Source organism: Lissotriton vulgaris, chromosome 9 (assembly GCF_964263255.1).
Source record: "Lissotriton vulgaris chromosome 9, aLisVul1.2, whole genome shotgun sequence".
NCBI lineage: Eukaryota > Metazoa > Chordata > Amphibia > Caudata > Salamandridae > Lissotriton > Lissotriton vulgaris.
Genome location: NC_141697.1, coordinates 662,985,860 through 663,010,315, shown reverse-complemented (window position 1 = coordinate 663,010,315; position 24,456 = coordinate 662,985,860). Strand labels below are relative to the sequence as shown.

The window sequence follows — 24,456 nt, the reverse complement described above, 5'->3', positions numbered from 1 at the left end:
TTGTTTTTCACAAACATGAATCCACTGCCAGTGGCAATGAGAATCTGACCCTTTCGTTAAAGCTGCAAATTAGTGTTGATAGCATTCCTGTTCTCTAAATGTTACAAGACCATTAGGCTATTGTCTCTGTCCGTAACGTGCTGCTGAATTGCACTAATATAATTATATAGGTATTCTATAACCTCATACATGTAAGTTATATTCCACAACAAAGTTGCTTTATAATGCATTGCTTAGAATCGATTTAGGGACTTGAGGCGTTGATTTGCTTGACATTTTTTAGGTAAAATTGAAAATGTCTTTCTTTTTCTATATCTTAGCTTAAAATTCCTCATTGGGCACTTGCATTTATATCAAATAGTTGGAACACTTTTGGCGCACTTTAGCAGCCTAACCTGAATTCTAAATTTTGGATCGGTTCTGGCCTGTTAACAAGTGTTTAGTGGCAGTCATTAAACAGATTTAAGTGAAGATAAAATATTGTGGGGGACCTGTTTATAATATGGCAATGCCCCAGGCATATATTTCCCCCTTAAGCTGTTTGGATGTATGGAATTATAAGTGCTGCTCTTTGTGAGCTCGCTGTTGAAACCCCTCCCTTGTTGCATGCTCATGCCTGCCCACAGGCCAAGATGGATCACCGAGTGCACTGGCCACGCAGGAGCAACGGTAGGACACATCAGGGGCGGGAGCTAGACAATGGTCTTTTGAGGCTCTGAGACTTTTTGAGGCTCTCTCGCCCTCACCAACAATACCCTGGGAGTATGGAAAAGAGTGTTTTGCTTCGAGCGTTTCAAGTACATTGGAAGAAATTGAAGTGTTCTGGAGTGCTTCAAATGCTCCTTTGTTTGGGCTAATCCAGCGAAGAATGAGCCACTGCTGCTAAAACTAACACCGGACACCACCAGGACGGTAATGAGCCCAGCAGCGAAATCGGCGTAGAGGAGCAGGGGCGTGCAACTGGCATAAGGCTGACCGTGGAAGTGGCTGCGACGGAAGGGGGAGAGCGCTGGAGGTGCGTCCTGACTTCCCCAGACCATCCTCACACAGTGATCAGACAGCCCCAGCTTGGCACAGGTGGGGCAGGACCCAGCATTGACGGAAGCGGCCTGGAGGCGGGGTGCCACTGAAATGGAGGTCGGCGGTGCGTAGCAGTGGCGGCACCAGAGGGCTGACATCAGGGGATCGGCTAACCTTGGGGCAGGCGGACAGCTGTGGGTCCGTGCCTGCCTGAATCGCTGTTCCGGCTGCTCCACGCTTGGGCGAGCATGAATTGAAGAGACTGACGATCTGAGGGACTCCCGCCTGCCAGGTCCTAGAGCTCAAAATTCCCTGTTTGTGAGTGCCGAGTGTAGCGGCCTGCCGAAAGGCTGTGGAGCACTGCACTGGTGCACAGTCAGCCAGAGTCGACAGCGGCCGGGCCAGGAACTGGGGGTAATAACCTGGCAGGCCTCGCGAGCAGCGAGTATATAGGCACGCTTGGACCACACCACCGTGAGAGGCAACTCCACCCCAAGCCCCCATCGCACAGGGACTCTTCAGCTGGTGACCAGGACTGTGGGCAGCATTTCCATCCGCTATGGTGAGGCACCATGGACCCCACAAGCAGGGCGCGTGACACCACACAGGAGAAGGGTTGCAGACCATCAGTGGGCTGCTGGTTGGACACTTGAACACCCCCTGGTGCAGGTGAACTCCGACAGACCTGCAAGAGCACAGTCCGCCTCGCCCAGGATGGTGGAGAGTAGCCTAGGGTGGATAGGCTGAGTAGGCCTGGTGCCACCCAAGATGGCCGGAGGGCGAAGTGGAAAAGCTGCGCTGCAGACGAAGATGGATGAGTATTCCTTGCAGAAAGGGTCAAACCTGCAGGAGAAAGAAGTGGACGAAAGTTCTGGGACGAAGCAGGCTGGGTAGTCGGAACTGACCCTGCAAGATATCATGACAGCGATTACCCCTGTAAGAACCTCACTTGAAACCAAGATTGACTCTGTCTCAGCGGAGGTCGCTTTGGTCAGGGCAGATGTTCAGAACATGAACACTAGAATCCATGAGATCGAGGCCACCTCCACCTCATTTGTCAAAGACACGTTGACTATCCAGAAACAAATGGCGGAACTATAGGCACAGACAAATAGAATGGAGAGTCAATTGGATGACTACGAAGGGAGGGTGCGCCGGAACAATGTTCGCAGACGGAGGGGCAGGCAATGGTCCTGTTGGTTGAGGAACTAATAGTGCAGCATTTGCAACGTAAGGGTCTGTTGAAATTCTTCACGATCGAGAGAGCACATAAGGTGCCGGGGGGAAAGCCAAAATCTGTGGCACCCCCCCATACCCATTGTGGCCAGGGTGTTCAACTACCAAGACAACATATTGCAGACGGGACGTGTGGGGCCTCCACTTGAGTATAAGAACAGTAAAAAAACTTCTTTCCAAACTTCACTTCGAGGTCCAACATCAAAGACCAAGCTTCCTCGAGGTGAAGAGGGCCCTACGGGAGGAGATAAAGTATGCCTTGATCTTCCCGGCCAAACTCGGAGTAGAAGCAGAGGGAAAGTTCTGCTTCTTTGTTAGTCAGGAGTAAACGTGGGACTGGCATGAAGGGTGGCACACAGAACGGAAGAAGTTGCCGCCTTGACAACTGAGGAGGACCTAGTCAACCCCATTTTAAACACAGTAAGTCGATGTCACTGGTGGCTGTCCCCCCGGACTTTAGCAGTAAAGACTGATTGGAGGCACAGACTGCTGCTCCAGATTAGTACACTTGGGTGACACTCTCTGAAGTGACGGTGTAGTAGGCCTGACGGTGAAGATGTTAAAGACATACCTATGATTAAGATATGGAATGTACAGCAATGGCTCATGCAGATAGAAGCTGGTTATCGGGTGCAAGGTTGGGCCACGCACCTTGACACTTTGGTGGTCTGGGCGAGAGGCGCTCTGCGGAGTTGGGGAGGCGAGTGTTCCACACCGTGAGGCAGGGAGGGGGTTGGGGGCGGGTTTGTTTAGGGGGGGGGGGGGATTTTGTCACTGTGATTCAGTAGTTGTAACGGGGACCTTGCCAAGTTCGTAGGCTAGAGTACATTGGGTTGTACAGGCTAGTTTGGCAAGTGCTACACGTAGTTTAGCTGACACTAACACGAAGCGCCTAGTAGAGCGTAGGAATTTTTACACACTTTGAGCGATGGAGTATCCACTGTCGGATATTAGAGTATTGACTGTCCCACACAGCGATCAGGTGAGGACCACAACAATTCCACTGACTGGGGCAGTAATCAAAACTGACAGGAATGGGTCCGATGCCAGTGTGAAGTATTAGACTGCCCTTCTGGAATGTTAATGGACTGGGTGACCAGTTAAAGAGGGTCATAGTATTGCAATACCTAAAACGACATGCACCGGACGTGGTCCTGTTGCAGGAAACGTACTTCCCCGTGGAATGCCTGTGAAGCAATGAATAGGTGGTGATACCAACTGCTAGCGCACTCCGCATTTAGCTCGGGTTCCAGGGGCGTCTGCATTATGGTGAAAAAATTCTTCCAGGTGGCAATTGACTACTCATGGGCAGACACTCTGGGCAGGTTTGTGGCATTCTCCAGGAGGTGGGAAGCCCAAGTATTGAATCTAGTGTCCGTGTATGTGCCACCTGGTCTTCAGGTGTCCGCTTTCTAGGACCTGGGGGATCTCCTACTCACCCTTCCTGGGAATTGTTATTAGCAGATTTACAGATCCCACACGACATCCACGGAGCAGGAAGCAGGCTTTTTTTTTGGCCGATCTTTCCCTCCCCACTCTTTCACAAGATGAACAGGCGGACCTCACTGCGGAACTCGCATGCACGGAGGTAGAAAGGGTGATAGGGGATCTCCAGGTAGAAAAGACAATGGGCCCTAATGGTCTACCGATCGAAGTTGTATAGGTTGGCACCAAGCAAACTCGCTCCATATCTCATGTTGTTGGCGAGCCAATAGCAGGGGATTCTTCCATCAGATCAGAGGCTGGTCACCATTGTGGTCATCCACAAGGGTGGGAAGCCAAAGGATAGGTGCTTGTCGTATTACCAAATCTTCCTGCTCAACACGGATGCCATGATCCTGATGAAAATTGTGGCCACTCGTTTACTACCAGTCTTGATCAAACTTGTGCACCCAGATCAATCTGGCTTTATACCAGCTCTGAACACCTCTCTTAATCTCCGGCGGCTACATCGTGTAATGGGGTGACTGGACACAGGCCGGAAAGAGGCGCTGGTGGAGTCCCTCAATGCTGAAATGGCGTTTTATACGATTGAGTGGTCCTACATGTTCGCAGTCCTGAAGAAACTCTACTTTTGTCCGGGTCTTCTGAGCTGGATCCAACTCCTGTACCGGGTCCCACTGGCTCAAGTTGTGGTTAACAATCGGAAGTCCCCAGTGTTACCCCTAAGGTGGGGACCAGGCGGGGTTGCCCTTTATCCCCGTTACTCTTTGCCTTAATGTTGGAACCACTTTCTATGTGGATACGGAAAGACCCAATACTGAGGGGTCTTAGGTGGTGAATGGGAGGACCGCGTCTCCTTGTACACGGATGACCTTTTATTGTACATGGCGTTGCCTGGTCCCTCTATGAACAGGGCGCTGTACATCTACACTACTTTCGGAAGACACTCGGGGTACTGTATCAACTGGGCGAAGTCTGTCATTTACGTTCTTAGCGGCAAGTTCTCACCCCTCCCTAAGGGGTACAATATTACAGAAGCTACGGAAGGGTTCATGTACCTGGGGATTTATATCACTATAGGCAAGGTTCTATGAGCGTAACCTCTTGCCCCCAGTGCAGAGTCTTTGAAGTGATATCAGCCACTGGGAAACGCTCCCGCTTTCCCTGCTGGCCTAAAAAATCAATTTCCATGACATACAGGAAACTGATCAATAATTTGACAGATCCCATTGTATGGCTTTGGGCTCGATGGGAGCATCATGTGGTAGGGCAGGAGGACGAGGAATGGTTGGAGGCCCAGGCCTCCCCTCGGGAGGAGGCCATCTCCTCCAAGCTTGGCTGGTGCAGTTAGAAATACGTCACAGAATTTACTTTAACGGCCCTGCACTAGAGAGGATGGGTTATAAGACCGACCCGGAGTGTGTGTGGAGGTGTGGGCAGGAGGGCACCTTCGCACATATGATTTGGGAATTTGAGTACATTCAGAACTACTGATCGGAGTTAATGAAGTGTATGGAAGAAGTGATGGCAGTTAAAATTGAGCCGAATACAAAGTTGTGCCTGTTGAATATATGAGGACCCACAGACCTAAACAGTAAAGGGAGACTTTCGGGGACGTTGGGATCCATGGTCGCCAAGCGGAATATTGCCAAATGTGGGGAGCTCATGAGGCACCAACTGTTGTAGTATGGCAGAGAGACATGGACTTGTGCATGTTGATGGTACAAACAGCTTATGAATCTAGGGGCTGTCCCAAAAAATGGTCGCAGGTATGGGAAAGATGGAACACTTTCAGGGGCGGAATCTGCAAGGCCCCAAGGGTGGAGCATGACCGGGGTTTTATACAGTGAGTGAACACAGTGAAGTGGGTCTTTGTGCAACCAATTCTGAGCAATGGCTACTGATCGAATGTAATGGGTGCATGCATACTCCTGAACTATTGTAATTGTGTAATGATAGTATGAGTTATGTGGTCGTCAATAAAAATAATTTAAAAAAAAATCCCTGGAGGGACAATCGATAAGGTGATCTTGCTCAAGGGTGCCAGTAAGACCCGTTTCCATGTAGAGGCCCAGGGGATATGAAGACGTCGGAACTACACACCATTCTTTCAGAACAGGCAGAACTACCTCCTAGACCACATGTTCTTTACAAAACACTGAAGTCTGTGGCCCAGTCAAAACTCTCTCTGGGCCCTCAGGGCCAGTTAGTCCAGCCGCAGTCATGTAAATTCCTAAAAGTCTTTCGTTTCGTTCACAGCCCAAACGGAGGATGTGGTAAGCAGAATGGGTGTCAACTGTGTAGAGCTGAACACGGATCCTAACCCCCTCTTATTTTGGACATAAAAAAGTTACTCGGCTGGATACAGTTATGGCACCACGGTGCATGTGGTTATTTCCCCCGGACTCGGTCAGATGATTCCACTAAGTCTCCTATGGTCAATCTGGTTCTACCTCCTGACTCAGCACCTAAAGTATTGGTTATGTTTGGGAGCCCCCCACCTTTCCAGGAAATAAATCTGAATAATGGAGGCAAATGTGATTATGGTTAGATGGCTCAGTTGGGTTGGAAGAAGAGCTAAGATACAGGATGGGAATTGCATTGTGATCAACTTCCGTGAGCCCACATTGGATGAGAAGATCCTCCATGTCTGTAACAGTACCCTCATTTTGCCAAAACCATTAGGATAGTCCCATTGGAGTATTTTTTTAGACCGTCTAAGATGGCCACCTCTGTAAAGACCCTACATCCCTCCCAAGACATGGTTGGCACCCTTCCCTTTACCTATAATCACCATTGCCTCCAGTCTAATGATAGATTCTTTCCCCAAAGCTGTCAGGATTGACTCCCTCTAAACAGCTCACAGCATGATCCCCTGGCATGGATCCCACAGAGGCCGATCTATCTCCATTACCTTTAAGTAATTTGCCACCGGGGAGCATTCATGCCTTATCCTCTCAACCTCCCACGATCACAAACCCTGCAACCACTGATGGTTACACTAGTGACTTAGCTAAAGTTGGGTCCTTTTATGGAATATAGCCTGGATAAAGAAAAATGTGGGTATGGCGAACTGGAGGGAGCACATATCTTATCCTATCATATCCTATGTTTTCAGGAGATGTGCGAGCTTCCGGAAAGATTAATTGATGGGTACTCTGTGTATAGAACACCAGCACAGTCATCATGCGTAGGTAAAGGTGAGGGCGGCTTAGAAAGTTATGTTTGAGGCATGTGAGCTGTAGATCACATGCTTTGCATGCTCCTGCCATCTAGTGTTGGGTCCAGATGTTTGCAAGTTATTTTTCTTCGAAGAAGTCTTTTCAGCCTCAAGGTAGGTCACAACTTCTTTCAGTGATAGTGAACATGAGCATCGACTCCATTGTTAGATTGTTTTTATCTGCCATCGGGTTCGGACGTGTATTGCTGCGCTCTGCTTCCAAACTGTTTCTTCTGGTTCCCCTCGGTTCGAAATCCACTCTACCCGCGTCCGTCGAAGAAAACTTCTATTTCAATCGAAGATCTTGGAAAGGCTGTCCGGCCTAACCGCTTCGGTCCACTTCGCAGTCGATGGAACGGACTCCATTTAAATTCTCCTTTTGGTGTGGCACCAAGTACACGCGCACCGACTTGCACAAAGTGTGCAATTTGTGCTTGTCTCCAGAGCACAACGAGAAGACTGTGACATTTTCAAATTATTCCGATTGAAGAAAACGCTCCGTGATCGTCTGGCTCGACTTTGCTTGATGCAGAGTCAAAACGTCGCATACACGCCGCATATTTTCGGTGAAGGACCTGAGCAAGAATTCTACACACAAGGGGCCGACGAAGAACTAGTCCCCATCCCAGAATCGGACCCTGAGTTGGAAGAAGACTTGCCACAAGGTCAACCTACCGTGAGTAACCAACACCCCTTAATCCATAATCCTACTCAGCCAAAACAAAAGGCTCCGGTCGCACTGACCTGATGTTTGTGACTCCCCGCCATCCGGCTCGGCACCGAAACTCGTCCTAAGCCTTCCGGCTCAGGATCGAGTCTACCAAAGACTGGCACTGAGCCGAAGCCTTCAGGCTTGAAGCCGAAAAGCGCTTCGGAGCCGAAATTCTTGACGCCGAAGACTAAGCCTCCTTTTGCACCGAAACCTTTGGCACTGAAAAGTGATTCCACCCTCGGTGTCGAAACCTAAAACTGTGCCTCCAAAGCGGCAGGACCGATTTTCAACACCCAAATCGGACCCAAAGCAAAAGGAACTCTACCTAAATCCTGATACAGGAAATGTTCTCACTAAGTCACCTCAAAAATGAAAACCTGGAAGGATTAGCACATCAATTCATCTACAGATAACAACACAAATCTTTTCTCTGCAAAGCCTTCCCCTCCTGAAGACAATGTGGGATAGATATTTATAATTACTTGTTGAGCTGCAGAATATCATGGGGTGGAGTTACACAAGGAATCTGAAGATATCCTATTTGATACGCTCAGTACCACACACAGGGTTAGGCACACTCTGCCTATGCTTAAAGGCATGATGAGACATGCCGATGGCATCTTTAAAGACCCAGTGTGGGCTTGCATTCTCACTACCCCTGATTGATAAAAAATATAAGCCTGCTCCCTCAGATCGAGTGTTTATTAAAGGTCAGCTACCACTAGACTCTTTAGTGGTCTCTAATGCCCGTAAACGGGACAATTCACAGACTACAGGTGATGCTCCCCCTTTAGACAAGGAGTCAAAACTATTAGATGCCTCTGGTAAACGAGTAGCCACCCAAGCAGCAAATCAATGGCGCACTGTCAGCACCCAGGGCCTGGTAGCCAGATATGATAGGGCACACTGGGACAAAATGATGCAGTTGCTACAACACCTCCCAGATGAGCACAAAGAAAAAAAAACACGATTTAGTCCAGGAAAGGAAGCTCATATCCAATTCCTTAATAAGATGCACTTTTGATTCTGCAGACACTGCAGCTAGAGAGATCAACATTAGTGTGTCACTAAGAAGATCTGCATGATGAGGGCTTCTGGTTTGAAACCCGAAGTACAGCAGTCTATTTTAAATACCTAATGTGACAAGGAACATCTCTTTGGGCCCGAAGTAGATAAATCATTGGAAAAAATGAAAAAAAGACACAGAGGTAGCCGAGTCTAAGGGAGCTCTGCAGTATCCCTCTAACTGGGGCTCCTTTTGTCGCTCCGTCTACCGTGGGGGTTCCAAAACCATGTCCTCGGCCAATACTGCCAACACTTACAAACGCAACAATCAATCTTCCTCTACAAAGGGTTTCTTTAGAGAAAGATATAGAGGGAACAGGAACAAGGGTCCAGGCAAGGGTTCAGCACCATGTAATTCCCCCTCCCCAACAAGCAGTGACTTACCTACACTTCCCCCTGATCATCTAACACCTGTCTGGGAAGTCTTCTACAATTCCTCCTCTTTTGGCAATCTTTTACCACAGACAAATGGATGTTTGGAATTATCCAACACGGTTATTGCCTGGAGCTTACCAACAATCCTTCAAACATACCACCACGTTCTCACAAAGTGTCACCAGAACCTTTGTATCTACTTCAGCAAGAAGTAGTCTCTCCTCTCCAAAGGAGCCGTGGAACCTGTGCCGTTACAACATGATGGCACAGGGGTGTACTCCCTGTACTTTCTCATCCCCAAAAAGGACGGCTCCCAGAGACCTATTGTAGATCTCGGAGAACTAAACCTCTACATAATGTCAGAACATTTCCACATAGTGACACTTCAACAAGTGCTCCTGCCTCTACAGCAGAGCGATTTTATGTTTACTCTAGATTTAAGACACATATTTCCACATTCGAATCCATCCCACTCATCGCAAATACCTCATATTCATGAAAGGCGGGTCACCATTACCAATTCAAAGTGCTACTGTTTGAAGTCACCACTGCTCCCAGGGTATTTATTGAATATCTGGCAGTAGTCGCAGCACATCTTAAAAGACAACAAATTCATGTCTTTCCATATCTGGACGACTGGCTCATCAAAGCCAGTACTTACCAAATGTGTCTCCAACACACTCAAACCACTATTCACTTGCTTCACCAACTAGGGTTTATAGTGAATGTGTTAAAGTCTCATATACAGCCTTCCCTTGGATCCAAGATAGACTCTCATAAAGCTCTAGCCTCTCCCAATACAGCCAGGATTCACAGTATTCAGTCCCTTCTACCTCAATTTCAGCTCAACCAATCATTGCCAGCAAGAGTCTTCATGCAACTGCTAGGCATGATGGCGTCTTGCATTACAATTGTTGTCCATGCAAGACTTCACATGCGCCCCCTTCAAGAAGGCTTAGCAAGTCAGTGGAACCAGTCGCAGTGTCAGTTAACCGATCTAATGTTGGTAGACTGCCGCACCCATCGCTCTCTCTGCAGTGGTGGAACCTACAAAATGTATCAAAAGGGCGGCCCTTTTTCGACCTGCTCCACAGACAGTGCTAACAGCAGACTCATCGCTCACTGGTTGGGGCGCTCAACTACAAACTCACACAATCCAAGGATAGCGAAGCAACAAGCTAATTTAGGCCAGGCAGTACTTAAAGCACTGTTTCAAACAACTGCAACAGCTACAGGTCAGCCACCTCTTTCGGAGAATACTACTGTACAGTCAATGCAAAGCATGTGATCTACAGCTCACATGCCTCGAACGGAAAATGTTACTTACCCAGTGAGTATCTGTTCTTGGCATGTAGAGCTGTAGATTCACATGCAACCACCCACATCCCAAGGTACCTATTACTGTTGCAGTTCTTTCTCATCTCATATCCATACGCATGGACATCTCTAGTCTACCTTTACTAACTCCATTCTCACCCTCTGCGGGAAAACAATCTAACAATGGAGTTGATGCCAATTCGCACTATCACCAAAAGGAGGCGTCCCCTACCTCTTGACTGGAAAGGCTTCTTTGAAGAAAAACAACTTGCAAACATCCTGACCCAACACTAGATGGCAGGAGTATGCAAAGCATGTGAATCTACAGCTCTATATACCAAGAACAGATGCTTACTGGGTAGGTAACATTTTCAGTTATAAACACCTTTCCTAGGAGGTTGGTTAGGTTCATTAATGACTCTGTTCTATTCCATCTACTCGTGGTTGATGTTTCAGAAGAGTGATTCTAGTTCATCTTTACAATAACTGTTTTAATGCTAAAAGATCTTGGGTGGTTTAGACCTAAATGACCCCTTCCAGACAATTTTTTATGATTACCCAAAGCCTGTGTAGGTGTTCTGTTTGGGTGATTGTATTGCCCACCACTGCAGACCCCCTGCTAAGTTAGCCTGTGGTTTAGTGGACACCAATGAGGAGCCAATAACTCACTTTATTCAGTGCATTCCCATATGGGTCATGAACAATCTCCTGCTTAAATATGATTTAATAATGACCAATGATTTGGGTGTAGTAGCTACAAATCTTGCCCCTACCTTCTTGTTTTAGTCTCTGCAACTTTTGGTCATTGTGTTAGTGATTTTGAAGCCACATTTCAGTGACCATTTCAGTGGGTTTAGTAACAATGCAGCATTAACTGTGATGGTAGGGATCAAGGGGTTGTTTAAACCTCGCTCTAAAGTTGGTTATAAACTATGTCTTGTCCCAGAAAAATAGTTTCTTTTTTAAATTGGCCGAGGTGGATAACACCAGCTTCCTTAACACACACTTTCAACTTAAGCACTTAAAGGTTGCTACCTGCCTTGATACCCAAGCTGAGGTTACAGAGTTAGATTGGCCTGTATAGATATCACAGCAAATATAAGACAGTCTCTTACAAATGTTGCCCAATCCCACTCACGAACGTCATGGAACTGGTTCAACGCAGCGTGCACCAAAGCCCTGTCAGCCCTTCATTCGGCGCTTCACTTGAAACCCCATGCTGTGGAATTGAGCAGGAATGCACAAGCTCTTTATAAGTCAGCTCTGGCAGCCAGCAAAAGGCAGATGGAGGAGGCCTGGCATGCCCTTCTGGCGGTTGATTAATGCTCCCTTTTTTGGTGTCACCGGATCCCACAATCTAAGTCCGTATTCAGCAACAGCAGTGGGTAGACTACTTTTTCAGAATACATACCATCCAAAGGGCACAGGGAGTCCTCGGAGATCACCAGCTTGCCCTTGTTTTTTGATTACACAGAGGTTTGTAGGTTATTGGCTGAAAGTAATATGGGCAGGGCTCCTAGTCCGGATGGGGTACCCTAGATGTATCTACTGACAATTCACATTTGTGGGCTCCTTTGCTTACTAATGTGTTTATGCTCTTGCAATGGTAGGCCCAAAGCCCACCTGGAATGGTTCAGAAATAATACCTATCTTTACAAAAGGTGATAAAACTAAGCCTAAGAATTATAGTCCTATATCAGTTTTAAATTCCACTGTCAGCCATGAGACGAATTTTACTGAATAGGCTGAAGGACTGGGCGGTGACGAATGCTATCTTAACTGACACGCACTATGGTTTTAAGTAAAACTTGTAAACCGTAGATCAGTGCCTTAACTTGAGCTTAGTCACTGGTAAATACAAGGATTTTATCTGTCAATCTTTTGTGGTCCTGACAGCAGCTTCTGACTGGTATCACACTCCAAATTATGGTGCATTATGACGGAGTTGGGTGTGGCGCAGGGCATTATTTCTTTTATTTGACAACTCTAAAAGGATACCAGTGCCATTGTCTGCTTTGAAAAGGACGATGTATGTACTGACACCTTTAGGATCTAAAGAGGCGTTAGACAAGGATGTGTACTTGCCCAGTTTTTGTTTTATTTATTTATTAACCGAGTTGAGTTGGTAAAGTTTTAAAATTGAAAGCAAAGGGTATACCTTCTATTGGGACCAATCCTCTCCCCATTCTTTTCTATACTGATGATGCGGTCCTTGTGGTCAGGCTGGAGAGAGGACTACAAAGTTTAATTGATGATTTTATACATTTTTTGCACGATCTAAACTTAAAGGCCAATGAGAGTAAAACGTTCACACTGATCTCTGGGGCAAGATTCACCAAAAGACCCTCTCATTTTAAGACCCTCTCATTTTAACATCTCAAAGCTTTCTGGGGTGGCTTGCTTCTATTATCTAGGTATCCTTTTTGACAACAAATTGATGTGGAAACCAATGCCGCTAAATAGGTTAGCTCTTTTCCAAAAGTCAATCATCAACTTTGCATGGATTTTGTAAAAAGTTGGGCTCTAAATCAGTGAAGTATTTGTTGGAGATTTATTTTAGCAAAAGTGTTGCTAATTCTACGTACCGGACAGGTATCTATGATTTAATAGATGTACATAAGCTGCAAGGTTTGCACATATAATTTGGTACACATTTACGAGGGTCTTTAACATTAACATTTTTTTATCCTCAATATACCGCAGCGTTTTGTACTCACCAGAATTCATTTTAATTTATGACCACTCGGTGGGATTTCCAGCCAATAGTTCCTCTTCAAACGATTTGAACCACTGCGCATGCGTTAGCAAGTCTGTCCAGTCGACTTTGCATATTATGTTTTTTGCTAATTTTATCAGATACCTAGAAGAAAGTTTTTATTGCCACTTTTTAAAGTTTGTAAACGTAGCCAAAGTAAACCTACCCTGATTGTACAACAGCTACATAGTCTTCTTAAGTGCTTCTCCGTGGCCTCTTTTATATTGCAAATAGTTAAATTAAGGAAATGTGCAATAATGTGAGACCACCATGTATTTTGTTTTATGGATTTGGTACAGTTCTATTATATTTGACTTGATGCTTGAGTACATCCGGTACACATTTTCTGTCATTCCTATGTTAGTTGTTGATATCCCTATCTGATTTTCCAGATCACCCTCACTGTGCTAGCAGACCACAAGCTAAGCACTGTAGAAAAAAGGAGATAGGGCGCTGAATAAGCATTCAGAATTGCCATTTCAAGCCCATGATTTTATGCAGCTGTTGATACCTTCTCCAATCCCATGAGGTTCCTGTTGCTTCTCAGAATCAAGGGTGGGTTTTGAGCTCCACTATGTTGGTGGAATCCATGGAGTTTTGGTACTCTGTGCTTTGCTAGGAGTGCAGAGTTTGGAAAACAATAGCTCCACAATACGCCTGCATTAGTGAGTTAACCAGCGCCTACTACCTCTACTCACCATAATCTGCTGCCTGTATCCTCGTATCCTCTGCTAGTCTTAGATTGACGCTCCCGTTATATTAGTTGATAGGAATACTAAAGGCGTGTTCAATAGGCATGAAACCAAAGAAAGAACAGTACACCACACAAATGAGTAAATGTATTGGCCATCTTGGAGTGGGAGGATCTAACTGTAGTTTCTGCCATCGGGGGGCATTTGCTAGAACGGGATGAAAGTCCAAGATAGCATTTCCATTCCTGCCCCTGTGCTCCAGAAACATTGTAAGGTGCCACCCCTCTGTCTTGCCCTTTAGTTATACGTATTGACGTCCGCAATGCTGAACTAACCAATATGAAACTAATTTTAATTCATATGTTTACAATATCGTTGTAACACATAACCACCACACTGGACAGCCTACTAATTTGACAGCCTGTATCACAGCACACCTTAGACACCTTCTTCAACCATTATCATTCCAACGCCAGAGAACTGTCCAAAGTAATTGCCAGATTATGTACAGATACAGCCGTATCATACCGACTGCAAGAGCATTGTGCAGCGAAGAATCCGAGAGGTGCAGGGCACACACACTGTACATTGAAAACCTTTCACTGGAGCGACTTTCAAGAGGTGTTTGACAAATATAAATTTCAAAACCATGATGGACGTAAATTACTCCTAAACATGACCACCCCCTAGAGTTCTGCAAACCGCTTAAACATGTCCAGGATATAACACACTGTTCAATCGACTCATCCCCAGAATTCAACCCAATGTCAGTTGTCCTTTGTTGATGTTTTAATGGATGTCATGTGCCTGTAATTTCAACACTTCCGGGTTGTATGCCAGCCAATCCCACTGCTGAACATTTCTGAGCATCTGCATGAGAGTGGGCGGCAAAGACTGTTGAAAACAGCAGATCCTGATGTGTACAGCAGGCAAGATCCCTTGGTGGGTTCCTGCCTGGCAGGGAGCTGCGGAATCGCTGAGGCAGAGCAGGGCGAGGGTCGACAGGGGCTGCAACAGAAACCCTTCAGGAAATAGGTATGTGCTTTCTGCCCAGCACCGCAAGAGCGCCTAGGTCTGTCCTTGTGGCTGAGAAAGTCTTTGGACCGCCGCTGTGGGAGAGTAGGGTCTGCTTTCTATGGTTACCTCACTTTTTGCTGTGATTCTCTGGTTTTTCGACTTTAGTCTGGCTGTGGCCCTGCTAATCAGGCCCACAGCCTAGCTGTTCTCTCTCTAAATTGATACCATGTACATACCAGATTGGTTACTGGGTCACCCTTGTGAGCCCCTGTATAGTGTACCCTAAGTACCCAGGGCATAGGTGCACTCTAGGCCTACCAGGGGCTGCAGCATGTAATGTGCCACCCCTGGTTTGCCTTCCAAACTGACACCACAGGTCTGTTCACACAGCCTGGGTAAGGTGGTGTAATCATCCCTTACTTAGATATAGTATATCTATATCTACCTTATATATAGACACATAAGAACCTATAAGCCACTCCTATGGCAGGCCTTAACAATCCTGGAGGCAGAGTGCTTGGTTTTATGTGAGAGGGTGCCTTAGCATGAGCTGAGCCCCTCTGCAGCTTTCGGAACCATCTCCTTATAGCTGTTCTATGATATAGCCATACCATATACTCTTAAGTGCATTATAATCCTCGCGGTTAATGCTAACTTTGGTTTGGCTTTATCAAAAAATGTTGTGTAAGGTGTCAAACACTACGGAATACTACCCCTCCACCAGTTCTGGTGGCGGAGGTAGCATTCCACCCTTCTAGAGGGAGAAGACATGTAGTTGCTGGTAAACCTGGTTAAACAGCCTCAGCATCACAAAATGGAGGCTGCTGCCACAGACATGAGTCTGGCCTCCTGCTGCTGGACGAAACTCCGGCAGGGGAAGCCTGGACAATAGGTTTCCTGCTCAGGGAGGCTTTTGTGTATTGGGGCAGGGAAGGCTGCATTCCGTGAATGCTTTCCAGACACTGCCTGGAGCACACAAGGTGCTCCATGCATAGCCCGGTTCAAACCAGTCGCTGGCGGACTCAGCCCCAGCTCTGGCGCGAAACTGGACAAAGGGAAAGGGGTGTAACCACCCCCTTCCCAGGTCCACCCATAGGAGGGACCTTTCAGGTAGTCCAACCCCTAAACTTAGTATAAGTATAGGAGCTGTGTCCCTAGTACTTTAGATTACCCTGGACGGAACTTTGAAACCTAAATCCTGGACCTTCGACGTTCCATTTTGACTGGAAGACTGAAGACCTCTCCCTTGTGGTCAAGGAGTGACCACCCTGTTCAAACAGGCACCAACAGCAACTTTGCCGGTCTGCATTGTCGAGGCTCCCGCCGGATTTCGAAGACTCTGCGACACAGGACACGGACTTCCAGACATCTCTGACGCTGCTAGACATTCCCAGCAAAGCTGAGACCCGTGGCAGACATGAGAAACGTGGGATCGGACTCCTGGACATCCTCCATTTTGCTAACTGCATTGACTCCAGAGATAACGTGCAGTTGTGCATTGGGATACGAGAAGCCCCAGCCCTGAGCACCATTTGCACCAAAGCTCAGGCCACTACACTCCACGAGTGTCCCGTGGGGCCCGCTCTTGCATTTCAGCTCAACGCATCTTCCCGGTTCCTAGTCCGTTGGCTAGTGAGCCCCCTGAAGACTTTCTTTGAAATCTAACTTGCTTTCCTGGTTTCTCCAGCTTCCCTACAAAGGAGAAGCGCCACAGACCTTACTGGTCTGCACCGAAGCCAATCTCGACATCTTGCATAGATTGCGTTTGCCAAGGCTTGTTGGGTCCAATCCGGATACCGACACCACAGTCAACTAGATCCTTCGTGGGACAGCTCGAATCCAGCTCTTGGTTGTGGTCGACGCCTCCTGGACCTCGTGGCTGAAGAGACAAACTTCACCTTTTTACCTGTAATCACCTGACATTGGCTGGCATCTTTCCACAGCCATCCTGGTCACTGGCAAGTGACCCAGACTCTGTCCCTTCTGCTTTCAGGTTCTTCAGATCTTCGATCCACCCGGACACTTTTCCTCTGGTCGCATGCAGTACTTCTTTGCAGCTCTCTTATTGAAAACGACGACGAAACCCGACACCAAAAGGCGCCTATGCACCCGGCTTCCCTGGGTGAGGTAACACGAGTACTCCGGTGCTCCCGTGGGTCTTGACTCTCGAAGTGTCCTAGACTAAAGGGGTTTCATCGTAGTCCATCCGGAAGTGTCCTTTAATTGTGAATTTGTAACTTGTTGGTTTCCTATAGAAAGTCAATGGTAACTCGCGGCTGTGTTTAGACACTACACGCGTCTCGCTTGGGCCTCCTACTTCCTAAACCTTGGTTGTTCCTATAAAGCCCCAGCGATGCCCTAGGCCTACTTTCTATCTCCGACATGGTTCTTATACCACTATTTTAGTATATGGTTTGTGAGGCCCCTAGCGCAAAACGTATTCCTTGCAACTTATTGTATGCCAATTAAGTAACTTGTATTGTACTTTTACCTCTGATCTCATAAAGAGTGCAGAGGGGTTGTGTTTAGAATAAATACCTATGAATTTGATATATACCTTGTGTGGTGTCCTTGCATTGGGTACACAAGGGATTATAATTGATAAAACAACTTGCTTAATGCGCTATCTGAAGTCTTAGCCTGATGACTGCTGGTCCATGCTACCACCAGGATAGCTTTCTACAAGGTTGACTTTACAACCACCATCAATAAGGGTCGATTAGAATGGTGCAAGGTGCCCACTAGAATTAGTGGACATCATATGCCAGGCTAACTTCTCACAAGCGCCTCTTGGCTTTGCAGCTCCTTCCAGTACACACAGAGCATCTCCCTGTGTGAGCGGAATTCCGTGAAGTAGAGGGACTGTCTCCCCTGCTCGCCCTCCTGATCCCCGCTGCTGCCTGCCTTCTCCGGCGCTACTGGTACACCTGTTCAAACTTTGTGGCTTACCAAACTACGACTCTGACTCCCCAGCAACCCTGAGCTTTTTGCTCGCTTTAACTACGCAATTGTGTTCGGTGATCCCCAATCCCCCTCCCTCCTTGCTCCAGTGATGTCCCTCCCACCTCAACCCTGCTCCGTGGAGCCAGCACCCTGGTTATTTCGTGGATTGGATTTCTTGAGTTGTCCAGCCATTTTGTAACTTTGAAAACGGCGCCCGTGACCCGGGTCCTCCATCTTGGATGTTTCATCTGTTCCACATGTTGCTGGACTACGCCCTTTGTCGCCTGACAATACCTTTTACTCTGACTTTGCCTCCCTTGGTCTTCCTCTTCCCTCCTTTCGTTTTTCAGTCATCGTTGCTTCCGGATGTTATCACTACTGATCCCATATTTTGACTTTTCGTATTGTCTTCTGGTTCCCTTGGAGTATTTCCCTCCTTGCCGGTTCTAACTGGCCCGATCTTCTTTTCTCCCCTTCCCCCCCCCCCCCCCCTCCCACCTTCCTTACCCCTTTGGACATATATATATATTGTATTCTATGTTATTGTAACTGATGTTTTTTGTTGCAACACTGTTTTTTTCCCTATTGAACTGTTTCTTTTTCCTATAACTAAGTCAATTTTGTAACTCGTTGATCCTTCTATAAAGCGCTCTGATACCTCGGGGTCTAGCCAGTGCTATTTAAAACTCTGCAAATAAAATAAATAAGTAGGGCAGAGTTTTTGGGGGTGCTTTGCAGAGCTCCGCATAGTGGAACTCGGTTAACTCCGCCCAAGCCTACTCAGAATTCAAAGTTCATGTATCACTGCAGGAGGACGTGTCTTGTTTATACCTGAAATATTTAAGTACAGTGAAGCAATTAGACAGTTACAATGTGATACATCTTGAAAGACTTAATACTTTTTTTGCATTTTAAGGGGTACAAATAGACCCCCGCTATTTCATACAAGAAATGAGAATCATTGTTTTGAGTAAATAACAGGTATACGGTGAAGTCCCACATGTAGAGACACACAACTAAAACGAGATATATAATGATCTGACCTCTGCCATCTCTTGGCTTTTCATATCCTACCTTTGAAAATTGTGGGGCAAGTTGATTAAGGCCCACTTCAGAGTATCACTGTCAAAATCCTGAATAATTGTAGCTCTGCATGTCCACCTTCGTATATAAAGGCTACCCCACAATCGCTCACACGAAATGTCCAGCTCTCCAAAGTTAAAAAATAGAGCAGACACTACTTGAGTCTCACTTAAGCTGGATATTGAAGAGGATCCCCACCACAGACTTTATTGAAAGCAGGTGACTGAAGACGCTTGAGGTGTGTTTTGAAAGAGGACTAAGGCAGGTGGCTTATAGAGGTGGTTCAGAGTGAACCTTTTTTTAGTTCTTGCTTAGTTCATTAACAGAACTTCTATTTCTGACCATTTTCTGCCATTGTTTTGTCTTTTCCTCGAGCATTAATTTAATGTTAGACTGCCTTGCCTGTGTGTCTTTCCAGCGATGGGGTTGAATGTGCAGTCACCTACCCCTATCTAGTTTAGAACTGCTGGTAGCAGGTGAAAGTAGCAGCTTTTCCAGTCCATTCTGGGAGTGTGTTCCAGTTGGGTAATTATTGTGCAGTTTGTATTTAACCAAGACTAAAGTTTCTCATAATTGTAAATTAAGACCTCCATGCTCCTATCAGTATGGTGCCCACAGCATGAAAAATTTGTCTCAAACACTTCTCTCTTTTCCTCTTTCTCTTCTAGCCTGTTAAAGGAGCACAGTTCTTGCAGACTCAGATGGAATGGAATGGATGTCGTGCTATGGACACAACTGCAGGACAGACAAGGGTCATTATCATTCAGCCCCATATTACCGCTTCTGTCTCAAACCTTTGGCCGGAAAAAAAGAAACCAGCAAAACGAGCTTATTTCCCCATTGTGAGGGCTCTACCACGGATTGCCCCACACCCAAGTAAGGATGTGAAATGGCAGAGTTCGGTTTCAGTTGCGCCCATCGGAAAAAAGACCAGACCCTGCAAACGTGTGTGTATGTTCACTTCCAAAGAAGAAACTACTAAGAGGTCTGAAACATTACTAATAAGTAAACAGCATAAATCACAGGGGAGAATCATAGAACGGTCACCTTCCCCTAACACCACAAGCCACAATCTTTTGAAGCCATCTGCAAGAAGCACCGATATGGGCCTCCAACCTCTATCCATTGCCCCAAGCACAGTAACTACTTCGGTAATGCCATCCTTGCTGCATGCACACCAAGACAATTTGACAATGTGTTCCTCTTCTTATTCCATTTCTGAGGCAGAAACAATATCCAAGGTCTCCAGGAGGCTAGCTGCAAATTTGAAGAAGCAGCATAGGTTCCATAACACTGTGGATGTCCTGAAGAAATCTGGTCTTCTGGACATTACCCTGATGACCAAAGAACTGATAGGGAGGAACAAGGCTACCCAGCGTAACATTAGTGAACTGAAGGAGCACACATTGCTTTTTTGTGAGGCCATGAAAAGCAATGATTGTAAGTTGTGGGAAAAACTCCAGGATGCCATGAACATATCCAGCTTCTATTGGAATGTTAGTGGCAGCAATGCTATCAAACTAGACTGTGCTGCGCCAACTGACAATTTACCAAAAGGATCCACAGATCTCTGAAATAGTTCCTATCCAGCATCTTCAGTGGATTAGGTTCTCAACCATCATTGCTTTGAAGGACTTCAGGTAAACGTAACCATGACATGACCATGAAGACATGAGTGCCTTAATATTAAACAGCTACTGTGTATCTCCTGCATAAAGCTCTACACAATTCTGAGTTACCATAAAATAAAAAGTACACATATAGTTGTGTGTGCTTGGGTGCCTTCATCCTCTTTTTGTAGGAAAATGAACGTTTATTATGTGGATCTATATTGTTTGGTAAATTTGAAAGAGGTTTAATGTGAGGTTTTCCAGTTATCTCTTAAATCATCACCTATGTTTGCAAATCTCTCCTTTTGTTTTGTGCAAGTAAGAGCCCTGGTTGTATCAATCAGAAGTGGGGCGAACAACTCTGAATTACAGATGCCACATCAACAGTTGTTGAAACTGTGCGGTCATCACAATTGGCCAAGAGAAACTTCTTTGAGCTGCTACCGCATTAATATTACATAGTTGACTTTGATTCTTTAATTCATTTGACACACTGAAAGCATACAGTATTATCCAGTGAGGTACTTTGCAAGTCCTAAATAGTCAGCGTTACACTTGGTAGCAGTGGATTATGCTAACTGCTCGTCCGATGGCTAGTAAGGCAATACTGACAAAACACACTAGTTGGTAATATATAGATGTACAAAAGTGGGTGCTACATTGGACTGTGTCCTTGCTACCCAGAGGGTACACAACAGATAGTGGTCAGACACCAAACCCAGGGCAATATTAACAAAGGTTCAGAGCACACCGTATTACTTGATTCACCATCCTCACCGGACATGCTCTCAATATGAGCAAAGCATTGCTAAAATTTTAAAATGCCCACAGGAAATCCAACACTGATATTACTAGAGAAAGTAAATAAACAGGACCAATACTTTGGTGTTTTGGCCATATGCCGTTGAGAGCTTCACAAGTCATATTTGGCAATGCAATAAGAAGGTATTGTGTACAAATGGGAGACTTCTCTCACAATAGGCACAGCAGGCAGTACAGTGAGAGGGTTTGTGTACAAGTTGGACTTCTTGAAAAAGTGGCAGAGCCAACACGTGTTTCGTCCAAGGAACTTTCTCAAGGCTGTAAAATACATATGTGAATCTCGGTTGGCACATAGTGCTATGTTGGAACATAGTGTTTGCCAAAGACCAATAGATAATTAACTGGTGGTAGGATATAGTGTGCTATGGGCTGCAAAAAAGGTTAACTCTACAGCCAGAGTAATATTTAAAATAATTGAAAGGAATAGTAATCAAACATACCACCTCAACCTTACCCATTGTAGTGTGTTGAGTCAAATATGCCATTAATTGTACCTTAAGTCCTTTATTGTACAAATCAAAGCAAAGGCAGTTTGTAGTGAGGAATCGTACTGGAAATGAAACATACAAGCCAATCGCTAGATAAAAAACAGTGTGATAATGTAAAATGTGGTACTCTCTGCAGTGTAATCGAGAGTCACAAATAAGAAGAGAATGTTCGTATAGTGTATGACATCACATGTTAATAAAAGAAGGGAACAGTAGACTTGTAGTAACATGGGCATGTGCTAAGCCAGAAAAAAACGAAAACAACCTTTTTTGGAATATGAAATACTGCAAATAATGTACTATGTGTAAATAAAAATATGACAGTTGCCCGTGCTGTGGAGCTCTGGTGGAATGTGTTGCCCATGTCTTGTTTGCTTGCCCTGCTTATAATAAATCTAGGAAATATTGTTTTATTGTATAGATGCAATTTGAAGCTTTTATGATACATGCTGTTGAATAACGCTATTTGAACTGAACTGAAATAAAAAAAATCTGTTCCAAACGGCACGTGCCACTTTAAACGGGCACACAGCATTGACATGCCGTTAAAACGTTAAAGAGTGAATTGATGTTTCAGAAAAGTCGATTGAGAAAATAACATACAACCATGTCAACACACCAGAATAATAAGCATGGAATGCCCAGTTATTAAAGATATACAAGAGATTAAATATTTTGGCATCAAAAGTCACTGTAGCACAACGCTGTTGAAGTCATTCAATGAGTGAAAGCTGTTTGATTTATAGCGAATATGCTCCTAAATCAATTAGACAAATTGGTGCTTAGTCGACATCCACATTGAGAGTGTACCATCTACAGCTACAGAGCCACTACTTAAAATTGTGTTGTGTTATTGGTGCAAACATCAAACTGCCTCCGCCACATTCAGACTGCCAGGATCAAAAATATCATGCACAGATTAAAAAAAGGAACACTCAGGCTGTAGGGTTGACATTTCTCCACCCTATATCACTGTGTCGTACCACTGGTTACTTACGAATTTTCGCTACGCATGTTAGTCTTTCTGGTTGATCAAACACATTTCTTGTCTTCAATGATGCATGAAAACCATGCACCTCTTTACTTTGGTTTTAGGCAAATATTATGTGTCAACCGTGATTCATAAATGTATTTTACAGCTCCTGAGAAAGTCACTTGGACAAAACATGTGTTTGCTGTGTCTCTTTTTCAAGAAGTCTTCAACCTGTACAAATACTTTCACACTGGATTTCTGACTGTGTTGCTTCTGTTAGAAGTCGTTGATCTGCACAAAACCTTCTTATTGCATCGCCAAATAAAATATCTGAAGCTCTCAAATGCTACAACACCACAGGATTGGTCCAGTTTATTTACTTTATCTAGTGTTATCACAGTTTGATTTCCTGTGGACTTTGTAATATTTTAGCAATTGTTAGCTCCTATTTAGACTGTAATAAAAGTTCCAAATAGTAATATGGTGAAGTGGTCACCTTTGTCACATTAAGTAAACATTACCGTACTGGTCTAGTTGCCAACCCTCCCTCATTAGCTTAGAATCTCCTGGAACTGGTTTAAATATCCAGTTGACTGGTTAAGATAATACACATAGCGCTCTCTTGTGGAATACGTACAGTGCTGCTCCATTGAAATTTGTATAAGGGGCATTGTGCTTTTAGCACATTTTATGAATGGCACTTTTGCAACTCTGACTTAATATTGAAGACAACTCTTAATTGTTAATGCTATTGAAACCTATTTAAGGTGGTGAGAAAACAAACACTAGTCCACATTGACCAAAGTTATCTAAACTTCTCTTGTTGGGCTTATAATTATGGTTGTAAACTTTGGCTTGTATATGTACGTCCTAAGAATTTTAAAGATCCCATCACAGAATGCTATGTGGTTCAAGTATATATTTAGATAAATGAAACCCTCTTCTCCAAAAGGGACATCTTGCACTGATTGGCATGGCTGTAGTTTTAGTGAAATGTGTCTTTACATTATTATCTCTACATGTGGGGCAATGAGTAGGTAAATAACTAAATAAATTGTACAGTGTCTCATGTTCAAAAAAGTCACAGACTGTTGGTCGGCCAGAATATTTCACTCACATCTAATGCTATTGACTGTTTCCGTCTACTTCACAGGGAGTTTTCTATTGAAGTGCATGAACTGTATTGCCCTGGAAGAAGAGACCATATGCTTCAATGTAGAATTAATCTTGGAACTAGCATTGGCAAAGGAAATACAGCTGGTGTTGGTCACTCGTCTTTTGGCTTTGTCAATGCTTATTTGGTCATGTTTTTGCAAAGGTTTATTGTTGGGGAAAGCTGCCGGTCTCGCAACAATGTAAATAAATAAATAATGGCTAAAAGCAATTATATTTTCGTGGTCCGTATTTCCATAGCATTCCTGACACCTGAGGTAAATATTTTACGTGATGAGGTACTCCTTGTTAAAGGGTACTGAAGTCAACCTGTGGCTGAAGTGGGCTTCACCCATTATCCCAGAGTGTATTCTGTAGTGCGCAGAAGAAAAATGTGAATGACAATAATGGGCAATGAATGAAGAAGGCTGGCTGAAAGCGCCTATAAGTAAGTATACATATAATTTTAGTAGAATCAAAATTCCTTGGCAAATGCCAGACCTACATAGGCTTCCCAACTAAAAGGAATACAC

The 24,456-nt window shown here is 45.1% G+C and overlaps 1 protein-coding gene across 1 annotated transcript in view; it reads left to right on the top strand.

Moving 5' to 3' along the window:
- Positions 1 to 24,155, top strand: part of LOC147692067 (CLOCK-interacting pacemaker-like) — a 203,358-nt gene extending 179,203 nt beyond the window's left edge. Inside the window, exons 4-5 of the mRNA XM_086938369.1 lie at positions 19,547 to 20,518; positions 23,925 to 24,155. Coding sequence (XP_086794495.1) covers positions 19,547 to 20,452 — 906 coding nt within the window. The 3' untranslated portion in view covers positions 20,453 to 20,518; positions 23,925 to 24,155. The remainder of the gene's footprint in view (positions 1 to 19,546; positions 20,519 to 23,924) is intronic.
- The last annotated feature ends 301 nt before the right edge of the window (positions 24,156 to 24,456 follow it).